The 25,729-nt window shown below is 38.4% G+C and overlaps 1 protein-coding gene across 3 annotated transcripts; it reads right to left on the reverse strand.

Moving 5' to 3' along the window:
* Window positions 1-4,430: 4,430 nt before the first annotated feature.
* On the reverse strand, window positions 4,431-24,600 carry ZNF330 (zinc finger protein 330). Of its 3 annotated transcripts, none has more exons than XM_077755936.1 (10): window positions 24,439-24,600; window positions 22,221-22,353; window positions 20,330-20,349; window positions 20,162-20,232; window positions 18,176-18,255; window positions 12,915-13,041; window positions 12,392-12,496; window positions 7,741-7,787; window positions 6,561-6,678; window positions 4,431-5,393 (listed from the first exon to the last, which is right to left on the reverse strand). In XM_077755936.1, exons 2-10 carry the CDS (start codon window positions 22,338-22,340, stop codon window positions 5,119-5,121), a joined length of 963 nt encoding a protein of 320 aa, XP_077612062.1. In that variant the 5' UTR covers window positions 22,341-22,353; window positions 24,439-24,600; the 3' UTR covers window positions 4,431-5,118. The 3 variants fall into 3 exon arrangements, with proteins under 3 accessions (XP_077612062.1, XP_077612064.1, XP_077612065.1); XM_077755938.1 differs by having other exon boundaries at window positions 24,430-24,600; XM_077755939.1 differs by lacking the exon at window positions 24,439-24,600 and adding an exon at window positions 24,219-24,401.
* Between the last annotated feature and the right edge of the window lie 1,129 nt (window positions 24,601-25,729).

Here is a 25,729-nt window from a genome sequence, read left to right on the forward strand (position 1 = left end):
TACATGTCACATCACTATAAATGGCGTAAGAATTTGAAGAGAATGAAGTTTATGAAACAACTCCTGGTGTATTCCTCTTTTTTTAAGTATAATTTTAAAAGACAGCTCCCTTGGGGCACCTGAATGGCTCAGTCAGTTAGGCGTCTGACTTTGGCTCAGGTCATGATCTCACGGTTCATGACTTTGAGCCCACGTTGGGCTCTCTGCTGTCAGCACGGAGCCTGCATCAGATCCTCTGTCCTGCCCTCTCTCTGCCCCTCCCCCACTTACTCTATCTCTTTCTCAAAAATAAAGAGTAAAAAAAAATTTTTTTAATTAAAAAAATAAAAGACAGCTACCTTAACTTATGCTTTTTATATTTTCTTAATTGAATGGTTCCATTAAATCTAATGGCATTTGAGATTATTTCCTAATAGTTTTATGATGGATATTTACTATATATGCGTTATTTAAGGAAATCAATCTCATTAGTGAAAAATTACTTAGGGGATCTTAGTAATTGATAGATTCTTAACAACATACATAGCTCTTGGCAAAGAAGTGCAGGGTATTGAGGTCTTGGACTAGATCTACAAGTATAAATGTCCACTGAGATACTTGGAAAACTTAGGCTATTTATATACTGGCTAATGTTTGTGTGTGTGTGGAGGGATGGGTAGGGAATAAACTCACATTTAAAGCCTTGGATAAAAGAGAATCCCATCAATTGTTTTGGGATGAAGATATTCAGCAATGATGGAGGTATGTTGCAGAAAAATGCCCTTTGAAATTTTAACTAGAAGCATGGTCTCTAAGGAACTGAGAGATCTGACAATGACTTAGTAATGATGTTTCCTAAAAAAAAAAAAAAAAAAAATTATTATTAATACTAAAGACTACACATGCAATTTGATCTAATTATTAAATGTTACATATTTATCTATCTCATAGATTCATATCTGGTTCCACATGGTCACATGTGTGTGAAAGCCCACGATAAAGTTCTTAAGGGATCATTTTTGTTCTCTTTGGCTCTATGTGGCTTCCTGTTTCCTCTCAAGAATCTAATTAGGGATATTTCTGGTCTCAGTTCTGTTTGTCAAAACTTAATTTAGGTTAACAACCTTTTTTTAAAAAAATACAAAATCAAGATCAGGAACTCTGGCTTTAAGAGTAATATGAAGCAGAGTCCTTGGGCAGGGGGGTTATCATTGGTCACATTGTGTGAAGCCTGGGTTCAAGAATCAACTCAAATTATAACTGGGGATCTGGTTATATATCTGTCATTTCACCCCATTGTCTATTTTTACCAGATGAAGCCAAACTGTTTTCCCTTAGGTATAAAGGAAGGATGCCAGAGGACTGTAAACTATGTGTGAAGGCAAAAATCCCTGCTGTCTGAGGAAAAAAAAAAACCAAAAATCAATGGGCCACGATTTCTCCTGACAACTAAAAATATGTCCTTACATTATACCTGTAGTAAATATAATTTTTAAAACTTATTTATATCACCTCAATGTAAATTTGGTACTACTACCAAGTTATTCTTATTTTACAGATAGAAGACCATTGACAAGATTTATTTTTTAAGGCAAGATTACTAATATCACTAAGTTAACAGAGTTGGGAAAAGATTCAACTGCAACCAGATTTTTGTCATCCCTTTTTTCTTTAGTTGATTAAAAATACTAAGAGAATCCTTGTAAACATGGATAGAAAATAGTATGTCAAAGAAGTCATCCCTACAGGAGTAGTTAACTGCACTTCAGCCCGTAGCAGAAACCAGATCTACTCTATCACCTGAAAACCAAGGGGGCAGGGAGGACAAAATACATGAAATAAGTTTTCAAGACACAGGACATCAAGTAATGAAGGGGATGGTGATCTCTAAGAGATGAGAAACAGACAATTGCCCCTCAGTTCCTTAAGAGATTTTACACAAGTCACAGCACAGGGAAGGGGACCGAGACGGAGCCCCACAGATGCCCTGAGCGGAGATCAAAGAATGGAGTCTGGATAGACCTTGGAGCTAGGCTTCTCAATGTAGTACAGGAATAGTAGCATCTTGCAGTTAGCATATCATTTTGCCTTCCCACAAAGATTCTCTATCAGAAACAGTTTGACCCTTGTATACGTGGTTTTAAGTTTGATTCCTTATTGAAAATGCTTCAATAGGTCTAATTTATCATTGTACTAGGTCTGATTCCACAAAACGTGATCACAGATTTAATATGTTAAGTTTCACCATTTGAACTGCTCCCATTAGGAAAATAAGTAACCAGGACCATCCTGTAAAGCACAGATGTGCATGCTATATGGTCTATTCACATTCTGAAATGGGAGTAAAAGATTCTACATGAGCAGAAGCTTGTAGGTGACTCATAAAGGTTGCTGTCACACACATCATTACAATATCCCAGCCCAGAGTTCGCCAAACCATGACCAAAATGAAAAGGAGAAGTATATATTTGCCCCACGTTAAGTGTCAGCTACTAGATTCTGTACAGAGGTATTAACTTACTAGCTATTTGTCATATTTGGGCCATATTGAGCCAAAATAGCCAACTAGTGACTTGGTCATCAGATGCATGCTTCGCCATGGAGAGTGATTGATGCAGCCAAGGAGCTGTGCAGCTGAAGCAGACCCTAGGGCTGCCTACATACCACTGCCTCTGCTGGTCTCAGTGGCTTGCCTCGTGGCCTAACCCAGGCCCCCGTCCCCCCAGGGATCGTCACCATGCCCTTCATAGGCTGAGGTGGTTTATCATGTTCATTTATGGTCACAAGTGGGCAAAGGAGCACCTAGAAAATTCAAGTGAATCATCTAGATTCCACTCATTTGTCACATCATGTAAAAACAGCGCCACCCACCTCCTGATGAAGAGAGTCACTTATCGCAGCCCAGACTGATTTCTTCTTACTGGTCTCTGGACATAAAAAGCCAGAAATGGTACAATATCCAACCACCACACATGAATTAACTATGGGGAACACAACGGGATAGAAGTATCTTTGAATCAGGGGTGCCTGGGTGGCTCAGTGGGTTAAGCATCTGACTTCGGCTCAGGTCATGATTTCATGGTTCGTGAGTTCAAGCCCTGTGTCAAGTTATGTGCTGACAGCTCAGAGCCTGGAGCCTGCTTTGGATTCTGTATCCTTCCCCCCACCCCCCGGCCCCCTCTCCACCCCTTCTGCTCCTCTCCTGCTCATGTTCTGTCTCTCTCTCAAAAATAAATGTATTTTAAAAGTATCTTTGATTTAATGAGTATCAGTGACTTAAAGGACATCAAATCTTGCAGAGTATTGCCTCTGAGCTGCTGCCATCAGTGTCTTCAGCACACCATTACATGCTTCTAGAAGCCATCCTGGTAGTGAGTTCACACCATCTCCCAGGATCTCAAACGGGATGTTAAATCCTATTCAGATAACCTACAACCTAGGGACCTAATGTGGGTGCTATTTAACTCTCCCTATTTTTTGTTCTATCTTGATCTTCACCCCAATTCCTGCCTCACATACTCTTCCAGCTCTTCCCTAGTCCATGCTGGCCAATTCTTGCAGATCCTGTGGGGTAGGGTCTATTTTTCTCTGCAGGCCCAGCACCTCTCCAGCTGAGTTTTCCTTAAACCAAATTATAGTTACTTAGCCCTAATTCAAGGCCTAGTAGCCTGGAGATAGGACAAGTCCTGAAGGGGGCACCTGTTAACCAGGGAGAGCTCTGCATTGCCACTCAGCTCGGGGTGGAGTGGGAGTGCCCTAACCAGAGAGGGGTGGGGCACGACTGTAGGCTCAGAAAGTTCAGTAGTCAGTGGAGTAAACATCTTTAGCAGCATCCATTCAGGTGCCTCCACCTCACTTGTTGGGGTCCTGGCTATTCCCAAAAAGTGTCTTGACCTTGGCAGAACAGACCTGGCCTTGATTGGCGACTCTCTTTGAACTTTATCCATACATACTATGAAGTCCTGGCCTTGGTCCTCAGTTTTCTCAGCCATCAGGCTGCAAGAGATGAAAAACTAGTTCCTGTGCACCAAGGGGCCCTCTGGCTTTCACACCTGGCTTCCCACTGCCTGTTATTGCCCTCAGCTGTTCATTATGTTTCTATAGAATAAGAATAGCTTAGCAACAGCCATCCAACCCTTTTGTCCTCACAGCTACAATTTTCTCCATATTTCTCAAACGCCAGCCAGTGCACTAACACATTCCTCCCTACCACACCAGCCCAGTTCATTGCCAGTGGAAGGTGTACAATTGGAACTCACACCAGCCAAATGCCTATTCTCCACTTACCACAGATGATGGGGGTCTGGCTGCGTAACTCTACATCTATCACACCATTAATCTCTGCTACCTTTTTCACAGAGTAGAAAGTGAAGCAGTTTCTATAAAAGTATCAGAATGCTTTCCAAAATGATTAAAACACTGAGAACCAGAAATTAAATATCCAAAGTATGTAAATGAAATACTGTATTTATTCAAAGAGAAATACATAAAACATCTGTGTAGTAATACTGCTTCTGTCCCTGTGTCTCTGAAAAGTGGCTATGCAGTCACCTTGGTCTATACATTTAGGCATTAATAACAGGTACTATTGAGGGCATATATTATGAAGAAAAAAATGAAATGAGTCAATTGCTAAAACATACATATCACAACTACTTAAGATAACATGAATATTTAATGAAAATTTAGAATTTAACATCAACTTTCATCCTGCAGACCTACAAGGAAAAATACAGTAATTCATTTTACCCGTCACATTTTACAAAATCAGACAGAATGAATATAAGCAGTGTTTTTTAATAAAAACAGTAATTTGATTTCCAACAAATATATTACCATCCTATTCTTTTATCCTGTATGTGTATCTAATTGGCATAACCTACGAATTACTCAAATCAGTAAAAATCCAATCCATGATGCTTCAATTGCTTGGATCAATACACATCTCACGTTTGGAACTCATTTTTCTTATGCTATGAGCCTGATTATCAGTTCCTATAACAATGCTACACTCTACTCCTTGCTCCTGTAAGTGTGACTAGTCTCTTGCACAGCTCTCCTGAATACCCACACCCAACTCATCCAGCACACACGTTATGGCTCATCTCAGACACAGTCACCCAAGGGCAAGCAGCTCTCCTAGTTTGCTTGCTCCTCATAGTGAGCATAGCCACTGGCATAGGTCCTTCCTAAGTTCAAATTAGTAAACAAATCTGATGACTCAGCATCTGAATCCTTTCCGACTTCATCTTCTTCCTCTTCATCATCCTCTGCTTCATCTTCATCTTCCTCTTCATCATGGTAGCTGCTATCACCATACTTCTCAGAAGCAAGATTCTTCCAATAGGCATCATACCCAGAAGCTCCGTCTCCCTCTTCACCTCCAGTCTGGCGGCCAAATTTCAGGGAGCGGGCTACAAAAGACAGATATGTACATGGCACTTGGTTCTGATTCATTACATTTTCACTTCCCTTTACAATATACATTATTACATGCATTTGATTGGCTGCTTCTTACTCTCATTTTCCTAATTTCCTCCCTTAACTGGAAAAAATGGAGACCTTAGTAACTACAATCACTTCTCTCCTACTCAGAGTCGATGCACATACCATATATAACAAATAATAAAGACAACAGTGTCATTTCATTAAATCCAGAAAAAGTTGGAAAACAAAGTAAGAACAAGAGCACTCTCTAAATATAATTCAAATAAGGCATGTTAAAACTAAAATGCTCTTCATTTGATGGATTAAAATTCTATTTACAAGTCACAGAACAGTTGACTTCATGTCATTACATTTTTCTCAAGAGAGCTACTTCAGAACTCTGGTTCTGAAATGAAGACAAAGCCCTTCATTTCTTCTGCCTAAGTAGCAATACAGTTGAGTGCAAAAAAAAAAAAAAAAAAAAAAAAAAAAAAAGCAAAATTATCAATCTTACCTCACTGTACAACTACACCTTTGATTAAACAAAAGTACTGTCGGAATCATTTAGAATTATGGTTCCATTCTGCTATGTTTGGTAAAGAGTCAAATTAAATTCCCTTTAATAAAACTGTGAGCTGCATTACTATAAGCATGTTTGCAGTAGTCTTATTCCTTCATAGAAAAGTTATATAAAAACCACAAAAACAATTTCCTATAGTACTGATATATTACATCATAAGCATAGGTGCTCAAATACCACATACCTACAAGAAAGCTTCAAAATGGATTCTAACTTCCAAGTACGGAAGATTACCAGCACTCAAATATTAAAGATTTATAGCTACTCAATTATTTAACAAGGAAGGCTTCAGCAAAAACAGAAAAATCACTCTTTTTGGTCTTAAATTTCAGTATTCACTGTGTCATTAACTGAGTCAAATGCCAAATATCAAAGTAAATGATGGTATATTTCTTAAGTTAAATTGAGAAACTTCACCCACAAATTTTCGAAGGCTGTAAAATTCCATTTGCTTAAGAGAACACATTCATCTTTTCAAATAGGAAGAAGTGGCAAAAACACAGAGAAAAAAATGATAAATCTTGCCTAAGCAAGAAAACAAAATCATTCCACGGTATTTTAAAAAAAGCCTTACTTGACATGCTGAGATCCTTAGTTTCCTGAGTTTCATGTCCACATTTGGGGCAGGGAGGCTGCTTTCCTTTTTCTTGCTTAAACACCTTGCTCCTTGTATGATCATCACAGAAACAAGCCTATATAGGAGAAGTAAAAATAAGCAAGTAAAACAGTAATTCAAAAAATACACAAAATTATCATTCAATTATTTCAAGGAGCTTTAAACAGTTTTGTTAAGGGTAAAGATTAAGAGTTTTGTTGGGATTGGTCCTGATTTAAATTTCTGATTTAAATTTCTTAAGGGAAAGGGTCTCTGTCAGAACCCTCTGAACTATTCTCTAACGTAAGACAGAAACTATACACCAGGTGTGACATTATAAACACAGTTATTCATTCATAAACATATGAGCATTCACAAAGCCCCTGGTGACATAATGAACAGCCTGCCCACCCCCAAATATACAACTAACTGGGGACACAGACAAGTGGAAAGGCAACTGCAACACTGTGCATTGAAAGAGAAGTGCAGAGGAGGGGCACTAAACTGGATACGGGATTCGGGAAAGGCTTCCTGGAAAACATGAACTGCTGGCTGAGATCTGAAGGAAAATAAAGATACAGCAGGGTAAGCAAAATTGGAAGAGGGATCCAAAGCAGAGGGAACAGCATAGACAATACTTGAAAGCCATTTGGTACAATGAGAGCAGAGTTGGGAGAGAATGATGACATAGGGTTAGGAATAGAATTAAGAACTAGGGAAATGTTTGACGGGAAATGAATCACCTGCACCTGTTTAGTGATCTTTGACAGAATGCTGGACACAAGATCTAAGGAAATGGAACATTACGGCAATCTTCACGTTATTCAAACTTTCCTAAGCAAGTACATTTTGATATTAATTAAAATGTATTCTCAACATTTTGGTCAGAATATTCTCCATAAAAAATAATGTGTATAATGTATAAAAACAAGGAGCCAGCAGACATGTGCATTAGTGTCAATTGGATGACAAGCCAATTGGATGACCTTTGGAAAGTCACTCAGCTTTCTTAACTTAATTTCACAATCTCCAAAATAAAAGAAGTAAACGACATAATGTTTAAAGACCCTTGTAGATTAATTATAGCTATAAATAACCCAAGATGCAAAAGTCCTGGGATTAAAAACAAAATAAAAAAATAACAAATAGACAAGTATACCTTACAACGGAGACAGGAATGCTGACCCAGTCGATTGCATGAAACACCTATGGGCGAAAATAGACAATGTCCAGATTCAAATTTGGAATGAAAACAGTTTTCCACAGATTTGTACTTGATGTACTTAGGTCAAGTATTAACATTTTTTTCCTGTCTCAGTATAACCTAGAGGATACATAAAAATGAGACGGAATTCCCAGCCAGAAGAACAAACTACACACACCCAGCGTTCTTTAGCTTCCATTTCTCCAGATCTAGGAGATGGCAAACTTAATTATACTTAGAAAATTGAAACAGTGAGACATCCTTTTCCCCACAACACTTGGCTGAAGCTCATCCCTTAATCATATAATGCTTAAATTTTATAAAGAATCATTTTCTCCATTAACATATAATTTCTCCTAATGGTGTAGACTATTGCCATTTTTTACATAATGTCTGATAACAGAAAATAGAATATTCTGATAGAAAAAGGTGACTATGAAGAGAAAATAATGTTCAAGTGGGCAGTAAAAGATGGGAAAAAAATCCCAAAATACTTTATCCTTTTTTTCATCAGTAAGCCATGTTAATTTGGGTCATTATCTATACTTACTGAGGAAAAACCTAAACGTAAGTGCAAATACATTAGAAAAGCCAGAATATCAGGTATATATTGACTGTGCCAGAAGTGGAAGAAAAAAATTAGTACCAGAGGTATAGAACGAGAAAATAAACTAAGCCTTACCCTAATAAAGCCTGAATATAAACTATTAACTTTTATTCACTTAGAGGTCTAGAAAAAATAAAAAGGAAAAAAATACAAGAAAGCCTGTCTTTGTAGTTCAAATATTTGACCAGATGTTTCTAATTTGGGAATTCTTTTATTTAATTCTGCCTGGTTCGTGGGGAACCTTTTTAATCTCAACAGGCAAGTGTTATTGTTTTTTTATAATCAGAAATGATTCTCAAATATGTGTATTATTGTTTCTTTCCCACACTCCTGCTTTTTTCCACAGCAATGCCAGCAATTCAGTTAGATATGCATTATTTGTCCTATGTGCTAATAATTAAAGTTAAAAATCAACTGAGTACTTACTACAACTGAGTACTTACTACATACAGCTGACTTGAACAACACAGTTTGAACAGCACAGGTCTGCTTATATGCAAATTTTTCCAATAAATACAGTGCAGTACCTCAAATGTGGTTTCTCTTCCTTATGATTTCCTTAATAACATTTTACTTTCTCTAGCTCACTTTATTGTAAGAATATGTTACATAATACATACAATATACAAAACATGTGTTAATCAGCCATATTTATGTTATCGGTAAGCCTTCAGGCAAACAGTACGCTAGCTACCGGCAGTGAAGTTTTGGGGAGTAAAAAGTTACATGCATATTCTGAACTGCACAGAGGGTTGGTGCCCCTAATTCTCATATTGTTCAATGGTTAACTATATTAGGTATAAATAGGTATACCTAATTACTCCAGTAATAACCATATTATTTCATTCAGTCTGTGGGGGAAAAAAATCTGAACTCTCAATCATTTCCACTTGAAGATGTGCCCAGGAGGGTTTCTGTTTCCCTCTTCACTCAGTCAAAAGAAAAGGATATATTTAATCAAAATGTTACAAATCTCCTTCAAGTACATAGCCAGAACACATACTGAAAGTATAAAGCACCCTACCCAATTTCCCAGCACACACCAGACATTTCCGATATAGAATCTTTTCCCACCCACACTATCGGAGTCTTTGGCATGCTACAAAGACAAGGTGCTGCCTATCTTACCCTCATCTTTTCTTCTGAGAACTCAAACTAGGATGGAACATGGCCCTGTCTGTGTCCTTTCCCTAATTACCTCAACCCCATACATATGCATTCCCGTTCACTGCCCAGTGATTTCTCTCCCCAGGAGTTACAATCTTGGACTTTACACAAAGAATACATTTCTCCTAGACTCCAAAAATAGTTTGACTTTCTTAGACTGGAGGGAATGGTTTTCATTTTCAGTCAATGTCTATGTCTTCAAAGCATTTTTTAAATGCTCACTTATTTTTGAGAAAGACAGAGAAAGAGCACATGTGCAGGGGAAGAACAAAAAGGGGACAGAGGATCCTAAGCAGGCTCTGTGCGGACAGCAGAGAGCCCGACGCGGGGCTCAAATTCTCGAACCGTGAGATCATGACCTGAGCAAAAGTTGAACACTTAACCAACTGAGCCACCCAGGCCCTCCCAGAGTATTTTAAAAGAGGAGGTTGGGATGCTTCAAAGCCTGCTGATAACAAGCCATTTTAAATTAGAAGTCCTCAAGCTATTTTATTTATAAAAATAGTCAACACTATTTGTTTTATTTTTTTGTAATAAAACACCCTGCCCACTGATTATGCAAGTAAGTATTTTAAAAAATGTCTTTATCTCCTAATTCATAAGGATAAGATCAAACCTATAAATGATGAGATATGACCAATAAAGGGGATGGAAACAAGCTGTATCTTTGGAGCTTATGTGTACGATTAGGAAAATACTTCAGAAAAAAACAAGCATTAAATGGCAACTGGCAAAGAAAGAATGGCAAGAAAAAAATAAAGCAACAACAACAAAAAAGTAAAGAAGATAAATTGCGTTAAGGCAGAGAAACCTGAGCCTGCAATGAGAATGACCTTAATATCGAGTATCAAAAGACATGATGACAGATTTATCTTAAAATCCTGTCAATTAGTCTATTTTGTATTTTTCCTTTGTCTTTTACTGAATCACTAAAGCTTCCTGATGAAATTACAGTCTTATCACTCACAACTGCCTATCTTTGAGGCTCAAATGCTACAAATACACAAAGCTCTTAAGTCCCAAATAAAGTAACTGAATTTTTATATTACACATTTTGCAGAAGCCTAAGAATGGCTCAAAAATGCTACATACTTTGAGATGTTCTTTAACCTCTGAGAGTTTCTCTAGAAACACTGTAAGAATTACATATATATGGACTTATATATACATTAAAACTGACAACTGATCGACTTTAAATTTATAGAACACAGAGATTAGCACTTCATATCAAAACAAGAACCAAATTCAAGGAAATGACTATCTGGGGAATTTCAGCCTTTCCTATAATGGTATCTACTATTTACTAAGGGCTTTTAAAGTAACAGGTGCCATAATAACACTTTATATGGATTCTCATTTTAATTAACTCTTTGAAAAAGAAATCAGCATCTTCCTTTGATATATAAGGAAACTCAGCTTTAGAAAGATTTGGTGATTTGCCCAAAATCACATAACCAGTAAGTAGAATTTAATGTTTGACTCTAAATCTTGAGCTTTTGAGAATCAATAAAGTAGAAATAAAATGGAATCTATCGGTAAAGGTAATACCATTGATAATACCCAGTCGGTAACACTGGTTCTTATAAACTGGAAAGTACATGACAATTACGTGTGCAGGTTAAATATGTCAACCTACCAGACTTCCGAGACAGACTCTCCAGACACAAGGCCCAGGCACCTATATTTTTTAAAAACCTCCACAGATGTTTCAGATGCATACTCCGTCTAACAATCACTGAAACCAACTAACAGGAACAAACTAGGGGCAGTACCACATATCACTTACTTGAAGGCATTTGGAAATGTGTGTGGGGTTTTGGGGGGAGGGAGGGGGGAGGTTGCTACAATAACTTGGAAGTGAAAATGACCTTTAATACTCTGGACCAGGATACACTACAAGTCCTATAATGCCTGCTCAATCCCCCAAAACAAAGAAGTGACCCAATGAAGATGCCACTGGCACCCCATCAAGAAAAATAAAATGGACTATGTGGTTTTGAATTTTTTTAAAAAACAGAAAATAAACACTAAGGTGAATTACAGTCCACAAGAAGCTGCATGAAAAACTAGATTCTTTTTTCATTGAGTCTAACACTATTTTTTTTTTTTTTTATTTGAGAGAAAGAGAGTACAGGTGTGAGCTGGGGAGGGGCAGAGGGAAAGAGAATCTCAGGCAAGCTCCACATTCAGCATGGAGTTCAATATGGGGCTTGATCCCATGACCCTGGGATCATGACCTGAGCCGAAATCAAGAGTAGGATGGTCATTTGACAAACTGAGCCATCCAGGCGCTCCAGAGTCTAACACTAATACTATTCAGAATCTGGGGTATAAAAGACATCTAATTTTTTAAGTGTATTTTTTTTTCTCAGGCTTACTTATTTTGAAACAGAGAGAGAGAGTACGTGCAAGCAGGGGAGAGGCAGAGAGGAGAGAGAATCCCAGGCAGGCTCTGCACTGTCAGTATGGAGCCCATGTGGGGCCCAAACTCACGAACCCTGAGATCATGACCTGAGCCGACACCAAGCGTCAGGACGCTTTACCAACTGAGCCACGAAGGTGCCCTGAAGGATATCTAAATTATAAAAACTTACGGGGCGCCTGGGTGGCTTAGTCGGTTGAGCGTCCAACTTTCGCTTAGGTCATGATCTTGCGGTTCGTGGGTTCAAGCCCCGCGTTGGGCTCTGTGCTGACTGCCAGCTCGGAGCCTGGAGCCTATTTCGGAGTCTGTGTCTCCCTCTCTCTCTGACCCTCACCTGCTCACGCTGTCTCTCTCTCTCTCTCTCCTCGAAATAAATAAAAATATTTTTTAAAAAAATTATAAAAACTTACATTTAAATGTTTCCGCCTCTAAAACCTGGCAGCTGGCTTGATGTTCAAATTGGTCATCTTCACAGAGAAAGTTGTGACAAAAAGAACAACTGAATATCCTGCCTCCTATTGGATGAAAACACAAAAGCCACAAATGTAAAAACGATAAACTCCAATTTAAAAAACTCATATCCATAAAACTGTTCAATAAGCAAGCAATTTACTTCAGATTTATACCAAACTGACACAGCAGTGTTTGTTCTGGTAAAGGCGACGATTGAAACTGCCAAAGTGAACCGTAAAAAAGCAGACTCCCACTATCTCCTGGTACTTGCACTGCTCACAGATACTTGCTGTTCCGTAACTCCCCTCCCTCATGGCTGAGGTAAGCAGTCCTAATGGTGACCATCACTGGAAGATCCCTTTTCCAACTAAACTGGTAACCACAACAGTAGTCAGGATTGACAGTATCCTAAACAAAAATCATAAAAAGAACATCCAGAATGTTTCTAGTAAAGTTCACTGCTTGTATGCAATCGCTCACCATGGTCCCAGACACCACGTTCGCATTCCACGCACTCAGCATCAGTGAGGGGACAGGCACAGGCATGTGTACTGAGACATTTCCGCCCGTGGCAAACCCACGCTTCACAGAAGTCACATATTGCGCCCTGCAACCAAGGAACACACACAAAAATGAATCTTTGTCACTTGCCTGGCTGCAACCATTGCTTAACCAATGGCAACTACCAAAATTGTACACATTTAGGAATTTAACAACTCTCAGTGATAGTGGGTGGCTTCACTAAAGAAAAAATTTTGTTTACATTAAGCCAAAATTAAAGAGGGTTCTCTGATAGTCATACTACTTCAGCAACAACTATTGACAACATACAAAATTTGGCTAGAAATCAAAAGAAAAAGCGAGGGGGAAACTATACATTTAACCCTAATCCTAATCACTAAAGTAAGTCATGGAGCTACCAAGCGTTGCCTTCAAACTGAATTCTAATTCAAATGATGTCTGGAGTCCACATGTTAAGCATTCTTATCTACAGTAATCATAGTAACTGAAGTTTTTTAAACAGAAATATTTTTGACTTAAGAAAGCTCCTTCCTGAATCATGTGTTAAGTAAATTTACATAGCTCTTCTGGAATAACTGAGAAAAAATATTAAACTTCTGCCAACCTCTTTTTTCTGTTAAGGCAACTCATGATTTAAGTCATTACTACATTTCTTTGTGGAAAAAAGAATTAAAATAAAATACACAAAACTAAATAACAGAGTAAGACTAATTCTACACCAAAACAAGACAGAAAGACTATACCTTTCAATAACACAATGACATCTACAGAATATTAATTGCTAGAATGAATGTTAAGAAAATAGGATTAAATGGTCTTTCCTTTACAGATGATGAACAGTGGCCCAAGTCTTAACTCCAAATCCCAGAGCTACATTATAGTGGAGCTGAGATTTAAACCGCAGTGTTCTACATCTCGATTTAATGTTCTAGCATGCAAGACTCTCTAACAGAGGTAGTGAAGAGCAAACAGGAAGGATATTTTTTGAGTTGTAAATATGGATTATCACTATGGATAGCAAATTCTCAAGTACACTTCTTGAAACATTCAGGGTTCTAGCGCCAAAAAGATGACACACTAAGCTGAATAATCTAGGAGAGTTTAAAAGAAGTAATTTACAAAGGACAGGGAAGGGCTTAGAATAAACATCAGGTCACCACCCTGAGCCTGAAACAAGGGAGGGGAGGGAATTACCAGAATCTTGAGAATGAACCAGTGTGGAAAGGACTACCTGGCCACCTAGAGAGGAACTGTGGCCAAACCATGTCCAAACTAGGAAAACCAGGTAGGGAGTGAGCCAGGTAGGGAGAATAAGCATCCAAATGCATTATCCTCCCATCTACAGGTCTCCTGCCAAGGTCTTCCATTGGCTGAACCCAAAGGGAAGCCATAAGGTAAGAAAGCCATTGATCCAATCCATACACACAGGTCAGGCTCCCAGGGCAAAGCAGGGTTGAGAAAAGGGAACAGAGAGGGAATCTCAACAGGCAATTAGAAGATTCCCAGAAATCACTGTTCTAGAATATATAGCTAATGATACATGAGTCTATTGAAATGTTTTATATAAACAATCATTCACATTCATACCACGTAGTGAAATTTTTTTCAATTTTTTTTCAAGAGAGAGAGAGAGAGAACGCAAGTCGGGGGAGGTGCAGAGGGGAAGAGAGAATCCCAAGCAGGTTCCATCCTCAGTGTGGAGTCCGACATGGGACTCAATCCCACGGCTCTGGGATCATTACTTGAGCTGAAATCAAGACTTGTACACTCAACCGAGCCACCCAGGTGTCCCTACAACTTGGTGAATTTTTTTAAAAGCATTTGATAAATTTGGACATAAGCAAGTTACCAAGGAAGATGATATTTATGAATAAAGATAACATTGACAATCCTGTATTTAAAATGAAGAGGAATTCACAAGATACTTATGAATAAGTCTAGTTTCTTGCTTCTTTAACATATGCACACATGGAATATATATAAAGGTCTGCCTCATGATGGAAAATTAAGCTCTCGGGAAGCTACTATAAATAAAATATCTGCTTGATACAGAAATACTATCGCCTTCCTCATGGAATGAAATTTGCACCTGAGCATAAAATCACACAACAGATTACAGTAAAACTGGCTGAAAGGAAAGAGAGCGAAATGCATCACACAACACAACTATTTTAATTACAGCATACTTCATTTTACATGCTTTACAGATAGTGTATTTCTTTACAAATCAAAGGTACGTGGCTTCCCCGCATCATCGGTGCCATTTCCCAACGGCACTTGCATACTTTGTGCCTCTGCGTCACACTGTGGTTAATTCTCATGATATTTCACTTTATTATTTTATCTGTTATGGTGACCTGTGATCAGTGATTTTTGGTATTACTACTGTAATGGTTTTAGAGTGCCGCACACTGTGCCCATATAAAACAGCAAACTTAATCAGTAAACACTGTATATTCTGACTGTTCTACTGACCAGTTATTTGCCCACCTCTCTTCCTCTCCTTAGGCCTCTCTATTCCCTGAGCCACAACAATATTGAAATTAGATCAATTAATAGCCTTACAATGGCCTCTATGTGTTCAAGTGAAAGAGTCACGCATTTCTCACTTTTAAATCAAAAGCTAGAAATGATTAAGCTTCATGAGGAAGGCAGGTTGAAAGCCAAGATAGGCCAAAAGTTAGCTTCTTGTGCCAGATACTCAGCCATGTTGTGAATACACAAAAATAAAAGCTCTTGAAGGAAACTAAAAGTGCTATTCCAATAAACACAAAGTGCTATTCCAATAAACTCATGAATGATTAAAAAGCAAAACAGCCTTGTTGCTGATATGGATTACGTCTGAGTGGTCTAGATAGAAGATCACATCAGCCACAACATTCCCTTAAGCCAGAGCCTAAGCCAGAGCAAGACCCTTAACTCTCTTCAGTTCTAAGAAGGCTCAGAGGTGAAGAAAAGGCTGGTACATGAAGTTTAAGGAAAGAAGCCATCTCCATAACATCAAATACAAGGAGAAGCAGCAGCAAGCGTTATTCTAGAAGCTGCCACAAGTTATCCAGAAGATACAGCTAAGTTAAATTAATGAAGGTGGTTACACCAAGCCACAGATTTTCAGTGGTGACAAAATAGCCTTATATTTGAAGATGACATCTAGGACTTTTATAGCTAGAGAGGAGAAGACAATGCCTGACTTCAAAGGACAGGCTGACTCTCCTATTAGAGGCTAATAAAGCTGGTGACTTCAGTTTGAAGCTACTGCTAATTTACCATTCTGCAAAGCCTAGGGTCCTTAACAATTATGCTAAATCTATTCTGCCCACACTGAATAAATGGAAATAGAAAGCCTGGATCACAGATCATCTTGTTACAACATAGTTTACTGAATACTAAGCCCGCTGTTGACACCTACTACCCAGAAAAAACGATTCCTATCAAAATATGACTACTCACCGACAATGCACCTGGTACTCAAGAGCTCTGATGGGAGACGTACAATGAGATGAATGTTGTTTTCAAAAGGCCTACTAACACAACATCCATTCTGCAACCCGTGGGTCAAGGAGTCATTTGAAAAAGACTTTCAAGTCTTTTTTATTTAAGAAATACGTTTCATAAGGTTATAGCTGCCATAGATAGTGATTCATCTAACAGATGTGGGCAAAGTAAACTGAAAACCTGAAAAGGATTCACAATCCTAGATGCCTTTAAGAACATTAGTGATTCACGGAAACAGATCAAAATGTCAACATTAACGGGAGTTTGGAAAATGGGGATTCCAACCATCATGGATAACTTAGTGGGGTTCGAGACTTCAATCGTGAAAGTAACTGCAGATGTGGTGGAAATAGCAGAGAATTAGAAGTGTAGCCTGAAAATGGGGCTGAATTGTTGCAATCTCACAGTAAAACTTGAACAGATGAGAAGGTGTTTCTTATGAATGAAGACAGTGATTTCTGGGGATGAAATCTACTCCTGATGAAGACACTAGGAAGACTGTTGAAATGACAGTCAAGGATTGAGAATATTATATAAAATTGGTTTAAAAGCAGGGACAGTGTTTGAGAGGACTGACTCCAATTCTGAAAGAGGTTTTTCTGTGGATAAATGCTATCAAATAGTGTCGCACGCTATGGAGAAATCATTCGTGAAAGGAAGAGTCAACTGATGCAGCACTTTACATTGCTGTCTTATTTTAAGAAATTGCAACAGCCACCCAGCCTTGAGCAACCACCATCCTGATCAGCAGTCAACAATATCAAGGAAAGAACCTCCACCAGCAAAAGATTACAACTCCCTGAAACAGCACTGTATAGCAATATTTTGTATTAAAGGTACAGAAAATGTTTCCTTAGACTAATGCTATTATACATTTAATAGACTATAGTATAATGTAAATGTAACCTTTGTTTGAGACAGAGAGGGATCGCACACCTGCGCAAGCAGCAGAGGGGAAGAGAGAGAGGAAAAGAGGGAATCCCAAGCAGGCTCCACATTGTTAGCGCAAAGCCCAGTGTGGGCTCAAACTCACAAACTGTGAGATCATGATCTGAGTCAAAATCAGGCACTTAACCAACTGAGCCACCCAGGTATCCCTAAACATTAACCTTTACATACAATGGGAAACCAAAAAAATTCATGTGACTTGTTCTATTGTGATACTTGCTTTATTGCAATTGTCTGGAACCAACTCACAATATCTCTGAAGTACGCCTGTATTTAAAATAATGTATTTCCCTAGAAAACTCCATATGTAATGAGGAAATTAGTTATAAGCCTATGTTAAATATGTATTCTTGTTTGGAATGTAAAGCTACAAAAAATCTACTAATATTAGGTTCTTTTGAAACTAGGTTATTTTTTAACCAAAAGCTTGAACCTTGCTTAAACAGGGTATTCAATAGTATAAGTGCTGAATTCCATGAAGTCTGGATAGGTACCACTCTAGAAAAGTACCAATGACAAATGAATTTTTGTTTAAATCAACTTTAAATAAGCTTTCATTTCTTGTATGTTTTCCAGAAAGAAAATAGAAGCAATCAAAGACAAGTGGGTAGTAAAGGAAAATCATACAAAGAACATGCCACAGATAATCCAGAAAAATTCCAAATTGACTTAATCAAGGGCATATCAGTGCTATTTAGAAAAAATAACCATCGGTCAGAAAGACTTTTCTTATCCTTGGAAACCTAATAGTCTAAGAGATGAAGACAAAAACTTACCACCATCGCAAGGCCAGTACTATACACACCAGCATGCTTTATGACACAGTCTGAAGACTTCATCATGCATTTAGTTTTCCCTAGTAAGAAGCAAATATGAATTACTACTCTTGCAAAGTAGTACATGTAAGTATTCACTAACTCCACTTTTTATCTAGCCTAAGTTCCTATGGAAATAATTTAAAAACGGACAGAAAGCAGCAGTTCACTGCTTATGTCACTAAAAACAGAAGCTAGACATAACTGAAATCTAACCTGAATCATATCTTTTAAGATTAGAAATTTATTAGGGGAGCCTGGGTGGCTCAGTCGGTTAAGCATTTGACTTCGACTCAGGTCACGATCTCGCAGTTCACGGGTTCAAGCCCCACAATGGGCTCTGCACAGACAGTGCAGAGCCTGCTTGGGATTCTCTCTCCTTCTCTCTGACCCTTTCCCACTCATGTTTTCTGTCTCCCAAAATAAATAAATAAACTTAAAAAAAAAAAGATTAGAAATTTATTAGTAAATCTATAAAAATGTATTGCATAATAAAATTATATGCTAATTGTACAAAAAATCAGAAACTCCAGGTTATAGTCTGTAATCTAACAATCATTCAAGTAGTATAAAATCTTACAAATTTTCAAATGAATTAATACAGATTTTAAAAAGCTATGTTTTAAAATAAATTTTACAGTCTATAATTTACAATAAAAATAGTCCAATTTGAAGTTATTGCTTACTTCTTTCCACAGAACATCTCAAACCAAACCAAACAAGGATTATGCAACTTACCTGGTTCATTAATTATGAACCTCAAAATACGGCCTCTTTGAAAACGAAAACTACACTAGAAATATTCAGGGATGTAGCCCTAAACATTGCTAATTTTCTGCAGTGTCATCATACATAAACACATTTAAGTGAGCATATCCCAAACTGTGTTCTACCTTAAACTATTATCCCATAACCAAAGGGGACATTTGGTTCAAATAAAAGTTTGGGGAGTTAAGTATTGAGTGAATAAATCAGATTTCTTTACTGGAGGTCTTCAGTATTACCTACGTTAACATAAAAGTATGTAATAGAAATCTCCCAGATGGAAAGGAGGGAATGAAACAAACAGCATTTCTCAAATGTATGCATACTTTAAGAAATACCTATTAATATCTCAAGTACTCTGGAAGACTATTTGGGAAATACCAACCTTGATGTTCTATGAACTACCATTTAGTTTTACTTTGAATAATCATTTACTCTGAATAAAAGTTTTCACTTATACCTGGCAACTGAGTAGATGGCTTAGGAATTCTATTTCAATCACCTGGGAAAACACATGAGGACATTCAAGAATCATATGCTAAGTGCCAAAAAGAAAAAAATTGGCACCAAGCAAATGTAGAATAAAATTATTCTCAATGGTCTAAGATACTGTGTGCAATTTCAGCAGGAATCAAAACTTAGAAAAGTATGCAGATAGATATCAACAAGACGAAGTTAGTATAACTAAAAACTTAGATCACCAAATGCTATTAGTCTGAAATCTGATCTTTTAACATTTACAACATGATGGTAACCTATACCTAAACGATATCTTATTTTTCAGTATTACATCAGAGACAAAATCAAGATGTGACAGTATTTGACAAGCCAAATAACAATGTGTTATTTCATTAATAATGTTTAACATTACTGTAAACAATGATAAGCCCCAGGTTCAAACTGATTAATTGCAAAACATGTCTGATAAAAGAAAAGGCATATAGGGGCGCCTGGGTGGCTCAGTTGGTTAAGCGTCCACAACTCTGGATTTCAGTTCCGGTCATGATCTCATGTGTTTGTGAGATCAACCCCCGCATCAGGCTCTGTGCTGACAGTGTGGAGCCAGCTTAGGATTCTCTCTCCCTCTCTCTCTACTCCTTCTCTGACTGCACTCCCTCTCTCTCTCAAAATAAACAAACATTAAAAAACAAAAGGCATATTTCCTTAGGTTCATATACTTACCGCACTGTGCACAAATTGGTAACTTCTGTACAGAATTGCAAAAATAGCAAAACGCTCTATTCTTCTGCCGCCTTGTCATGTAAAATAAAATTTTAAAATACAATCACTATCAGATAAAAGGTGACAGGATCTCTGTTACTATATATAGAGAGAAAAAGAAATATTTACCTCTGACACTTGTCACATTCCTATAAAATATAAAAATATAACATTAAGTTTCTACTGGCTGAAAACCACAAATTTACTTGCATTATAATAAACACCTTACTTTTTATGTTTAAATGTAAGTAAGAGTTCCCAAAGCCTCCTACTTCACCCATGTATACAAGTGTCTGTACATACTTTAATAACAAAGGTATGTTGTTAAGCATACCACACCAGAGAAAAAAGTGGTATCTCCATGAGAGGCTCAATAAATACAGCACGGTTTATTTTTTGGTTGTATTCTTGGTTGTTATCGTTTTTTAATCAGACAAGTATTACAGAATGGACATAAGAAACAGTAGAGAACACAGTATGATGAAGCTCACAGAAAATCTAGGATCCTAAACATGGTACTAAAAGTTCTCAACAATCCAGTCCCTAAACACTTTCACACCTTGCTAGCCTATTCTCTTCAGATTCGAGTCACTACTGTCAGCCATTCATGAAATATGTCTTATACTCTCTCTTTTTCATGCCTTACCACTCTAATACTTGTCCTTGAAAAAGCCTATCCTTACAATCTTCACCTGTTCAAAGTTCTGGTGATGACCCCACCTCCTCTATGAACTGCACCCCATCCACACACTCAAGTTTATCACCTCTTAGCCCAGATGTACCTTGGGCTTAACTGTGTATTTGTTACAACACGTACCAAACTCTAGCCTTCACTATGTATAATTATGTATGTGAGTCATTTGTTGTTTTATCTGTCCCATATCCCTATTCTCTAAAAAATGTCCCTGAAGGGAATCTCTACCATCTGTCCTGTGTTATGTAATCCTGGTCTCTCCCACACCTGATGCCAGCCATAAACATTAGCCCTGGGTTGGGCACCTGACTAACTCCAATCCATCAGAGTTTTCTTCCTCTCTGAGGACATTATGTGATGTGAGATGCACAAGCTACCAGTACCTGTGAACCCAAACAAATGGGTAAGACGACCCGAGAAAATGGAACCAATAAGCAAAAAGAAAGACAAGCAAAAGATGGAAATACAAGTTTGTTCCTGTTGTCCCTGAGTTCCAGCTACATGCCCTTCCCAACCACGTGTTAGTCAATAAACTAGTTCTCCCTGAAGTTACTTCAGTTGGATTTGTCACTTATAAACAAACAAGACAAGTGATCTATAAACTTGTGGAAACAGGAGCTGCATCATTCATCTATATATGCCCCATCTTTCTAACTAAAATGTACCTGGCACAAAGTAGATGCACAAGAAACACGTGTGGAACTAAGTCATATTAAGCATTTCATATGCTGTTTAGATGAAACAAAAGAAGAATGAGGAGCAGCAGGAATAGGAAAAGCAGAGAGGACTGGAAATAAAGAAATAAGGGGCAACTCAAAGAAATATAGTCAAAGAAAGGAAATAGGTCATAATCACAGGATAATCTTGCTTTTTCACACTCTGACCAAAGAAGCGCAGAAATGATCACGACTCTTTCACTGAGCACAGGAAAACAAGGTAAAAAACAGCCAAAAGTGATGTCAAGAAAAGTGAAAGTTTAGAAAAAAGCAATCATATGAGTTAAGAACTACTAAGAGGAATAATGAAATGCTTCCAACTTAAGAGAACAAAGTAAGTTAATGCACATAAGGTTAGAAAAGCTAGAAAATATCACAGTTCCTAGTATTTACTGTTTCATATCTATGACCAACAGCAGCCAACGTAATAAACAATCAAATAAATAACTCACTGCTACTCAGTCAATAAAAACAATGGACAAAACACAGATCTGAAATTCAATAAAATATAGGTAGCAACACTGTATTCACCAAAATTTTATTCCGGCGTTTTTCAAATAAGTATTATATAGTTTTTCAACCACCAACAGATATCAAAAAAAGCTGTTACCATTGATGCATTGCATGGGTGTTTAGCTAAATCTATGGTGCTTCTTGATGCCCTGAGCTGTTTTTCACGTTCCCGGCGGTTCTCTGCCTTCTTCCTAGCACCAGTCTTCTTTTTAGGCATTTTACCCCTCTTTCTACACAAGAGAAGAGAGAAGATATAATTGCATTTCCTATTTTAAATAGACTAAGAAAGAGTAGAATGAAGTGTTTTTACTCTCATTAAATTTTAAATTCAACCCTGTCACTTTGACCATTATGCATATTTTAAGCCTTTATGAAACATTACATATATATTATCTCAAATAAAATAGAAGACTTTTAAAATAATTTACACTGCCAGGGGCGCCTGGGTGGCTTAGTCGGTTAAGCGTCCGACTTTCGCTTAGGTCATGATCTCGCGGTTCGTGGGTTCGAGCCCCGCATCGGGCTCTGTGCTGACAGCCAGCTCAGAGCCTGGAGCCTGTTTCGGTCTGTGACTCCCTCTCTCTCTGACCCTCCCCTGCTCACGCTCTCTCTCTCTCCTAGAAATAAAAAAATAAAAAAAAAATAAAAAAAAATAATTTACACTGCCAAACAATTCTAAAAAAATGTAAACATCAGAACAACTTATCCTAAAAGCTCAAAGTTTTCTTTTCCCACTGAGGGACCAAAAAAAAGGTTCTCTGATGTGAAGTACTCTTTAAAAATTACTCTGTACCAAATTAAAAAGTTATTGGGAATATATCATTAACAAGAAATAATTAAAAAGTATACCATTGTCTCAGTTTATGTTACTTTTTTGAGCTATATATTCGGATAACTTGATACTAAGATTTGAAGAAAACAAGTCCTACTTCTCCCATGTAATATCTAACCAAAACATCTGACAGTCAAGTCAAATGACAGCATTAACTGCAAAGCCAAACTTCTCTCTTGGAAAAGATATTTAAAGTGTTGCTTTGACTTCAGAGGCTGCCCTTCAACTCTTTTGCTAGAATGTCTCTGTACCTACAGTGAGTACATAATTTTAACAAAGTTCAAGTTTATGTTTAAAAGTATTATATAAGAGTATGCACTTAAAGTACTATATAAATAAGGACTTTAAAAACAGGCTTTCATCTTTCATCACTTAGTTGAAAGACCCACCACATTAAAAAAAAAAAAGATTTTTACTACAGAACACGTTTTTATTTGGCTTTTCATCCAATCTGAACACAAGTTCCCTGAGGATTTGTCTTTCTTGACAATGTTTACATACCAGCCCTGCCTGGTATATACTAAGCAGTCAATAAATGAAGAGACACAGGCATGAACGGGTCTATGTACTTGCTTCCAAACACGAATCTCAAATTTAATATTCTTCAAAATATGTATCTTTTAAGTCTTCACTAAGAGCGACTCTCAAAAATCAACTGTAAATATTCCTGACAAATACAGATTTACATTTCTAGGCCCAACTCAAAATCTACAAACTCTAAACTTCCAAGGGTAGGATTGTTTCATTGGTGACTGTGGCACAATCTCCCTGAAGGCATGAACATTTTCAAAGAAACTAAAGCACGTCCATGATACATGGACAGAGTTCCAAGAAATCACATCTTTGAGAACTTCATCTGATGTAAAAGGCCCAACTGCAATCGAGCAAAACCATGCACCAACATGTACCAAGGTCACTCGTCTTACGTTTTCCTACTTTGGGTTTTAGCTCATGTGAGAAATGTCCAAGTTGGGAAGCTGCGACTTAAAAATACAGACAAATGAGGCCAGGAGGTTTAATAGGTGGTCGGCTAAGCAACGTCCCAGGAGATCACCCTTTCAGTATTTACAATGACAAAAATCTACAGGGCGAAAGAAACGTGTACTGCTTCTGCCAAAGGAACTCAGAAAACAATCACGGGGTGACCACCCCGATGAATTTTTTGCTGAGCCTCGATTTTTTTTCTCCAATTTGTTCTGGAAACTTAAAAGAATGATTTTTTCCCCCCTCAGCCTTATATGGGTTTAAGCCCTTCTCCGGCACCGTTTCGACTTTATAAAGACGTGGCCCGCGTTACCAAATGCGTAAAAAGGCACGATGTCAGCATGGCTTTGGAGGAAAGGCCCGCCATCGGAGGGCCCAGCGGAGTGATGGGGGCGTCCAGAGGCCACCGCGGAGCTGCCACGCGGTTCGGGGAACCGACAACCATCACCCGCCCGCGGGACACCCTCCCTCGCGCGCGCTCCAGGCCGACCTAGCTCACCCTGGCGGGGAGGCCGGGCTCACTCCGGGGGCAAAGGGGCAGGGAACAGAGTGAGACGAGCCCGCGGCTGCAGCAAATCCAACTTGCGGGCCAGGACTCCGGGGGAAGAATCTACTAAAACCGATGAAGGGCGGACACAACCAATTTCCAACACAGAAGGCGGACCGGATGTCCTCTTACGACAGCGGCGCCCTTACGGCAGCACGTCGACAGGAAGGGGCCCTCCCACTGCTGCTTGCTCCGCCCTGGGCCCGCCCACTCCTGCGGTGGGGCGGGGCTCCCACTCTTGGGCGGAGGGTCCGCCTGAGCAGGGACCGGAAAACCTGAGTGAAGAAGAAAAGTGGACAGAAGGAGGGAACGGGAAAGTCCGTCAATTTTATTTTTTCAGAAAAGGAGAAATCTAAAGGAAAAGGGAACTGAATTCACAAAGTTGATACTGCATCAGTTGATCCGAACAGAAAATGCGTGCCTAATTCTTGTGGAAACTTTCTGCTACTTACATCTTTTAGGACTCACATCCCACTTCTAATGTTTGCTGTGCCTACTGTGAACTCCATTATTTTGTGAACAAATGCTCCCACGTTCTGGACCTCTAGGGTGTGTTCTGCCTTGTCCTTAACTGAAACCTAACATCCTCTCCCTTATGAGAAAGCTACTTGTTTTGAATTTCTCTGAAGTGAAGGGTGCTCGTTTTTGCACACTTGCTCTATCTCTTGGCTACGAGATAGGAGCAATGCTGTTGTTCCCCAGCACCTCATTCAGATAATCATTCCTCCTTTCTAGATAGCAATGTCACATTTTTCCTTCGTCATTGCTGTTTTTTTTACCCACTCTTTATTGATGGAAAACTTTAGAACCTGACCTCCAACTTCTGCCATCACCCAGAATGACACTAGCATCCAAACCGGCTCTCCTGGGTTCTAGATTTTTTTCATCTCCAATAGCCAACACCTCGAAGCCACTAGAGGCATCTACTCTCAAGACTACACTCCAGGTCGTGGGGTCAGGTGGATCGACTCCACTACTAAAATCCAAAATTCAAACAAACCGTCCAACCTCCTACTTTACCAAGTCTCTCACTCAATTTTCCCTCCTAATGAAGACTTCAAATCTCTTAACTCTTTAATTTTCTCCCTATCGATTAGCTCTCTGCTTTCTTCCATTCCTTTTGCCCCCACGTTATAAAATGCAATTCATCACATCTATCACAATTTGCTTTATTTTCTTTCTGATCAAACCAACTGGAACATTTCCAATTTTGTTAATGCAACAGCTTGCCTTTTCTTTTCTA

Source organism: Crocuta crocuta, unplaced genomic scaffold (assembly GCF_008692635.1).
Source record: "Crocuta crocuta isolate KB4526 unplaced genomic scaffold, BGI_CrCroc_1.0 scaffold112, whole genome shotgun sequence".
Classification (NCBI taxonomy): domain Eukaryota; kingdom Metazoa; phylum Chordata; class Mammalia; order Carnivora; family Hyaenidae; genus Crocuta; species Crocuta crocuta.

Excerpts from the sequence above, each read along its gene's own strand:
- ZNF330 (XM_077755936.1), bottom strand. The coding sequence starts at position 22,340 with ATGCCTAAAAAGAAGACTGGTGCTAGGAAGAAGGCAGAGAACCGCCGG. Across the intron at positions 13,042-18,175 it reads GTACTGGCCTTGCGATGGTG|GGCGCAATATGTGACTTCTG; the intron begins GTAAGTTTTTGT and ends CCTTGGTTGCAG. Across the intron at positions 7,788-12,391 it reads AGAGGCGGAAACATTTAAAT|GTGTTTCATGCAATCGACTG; the intron begins GTAAGTTTTTAT and ends TTTCGCCCATAG.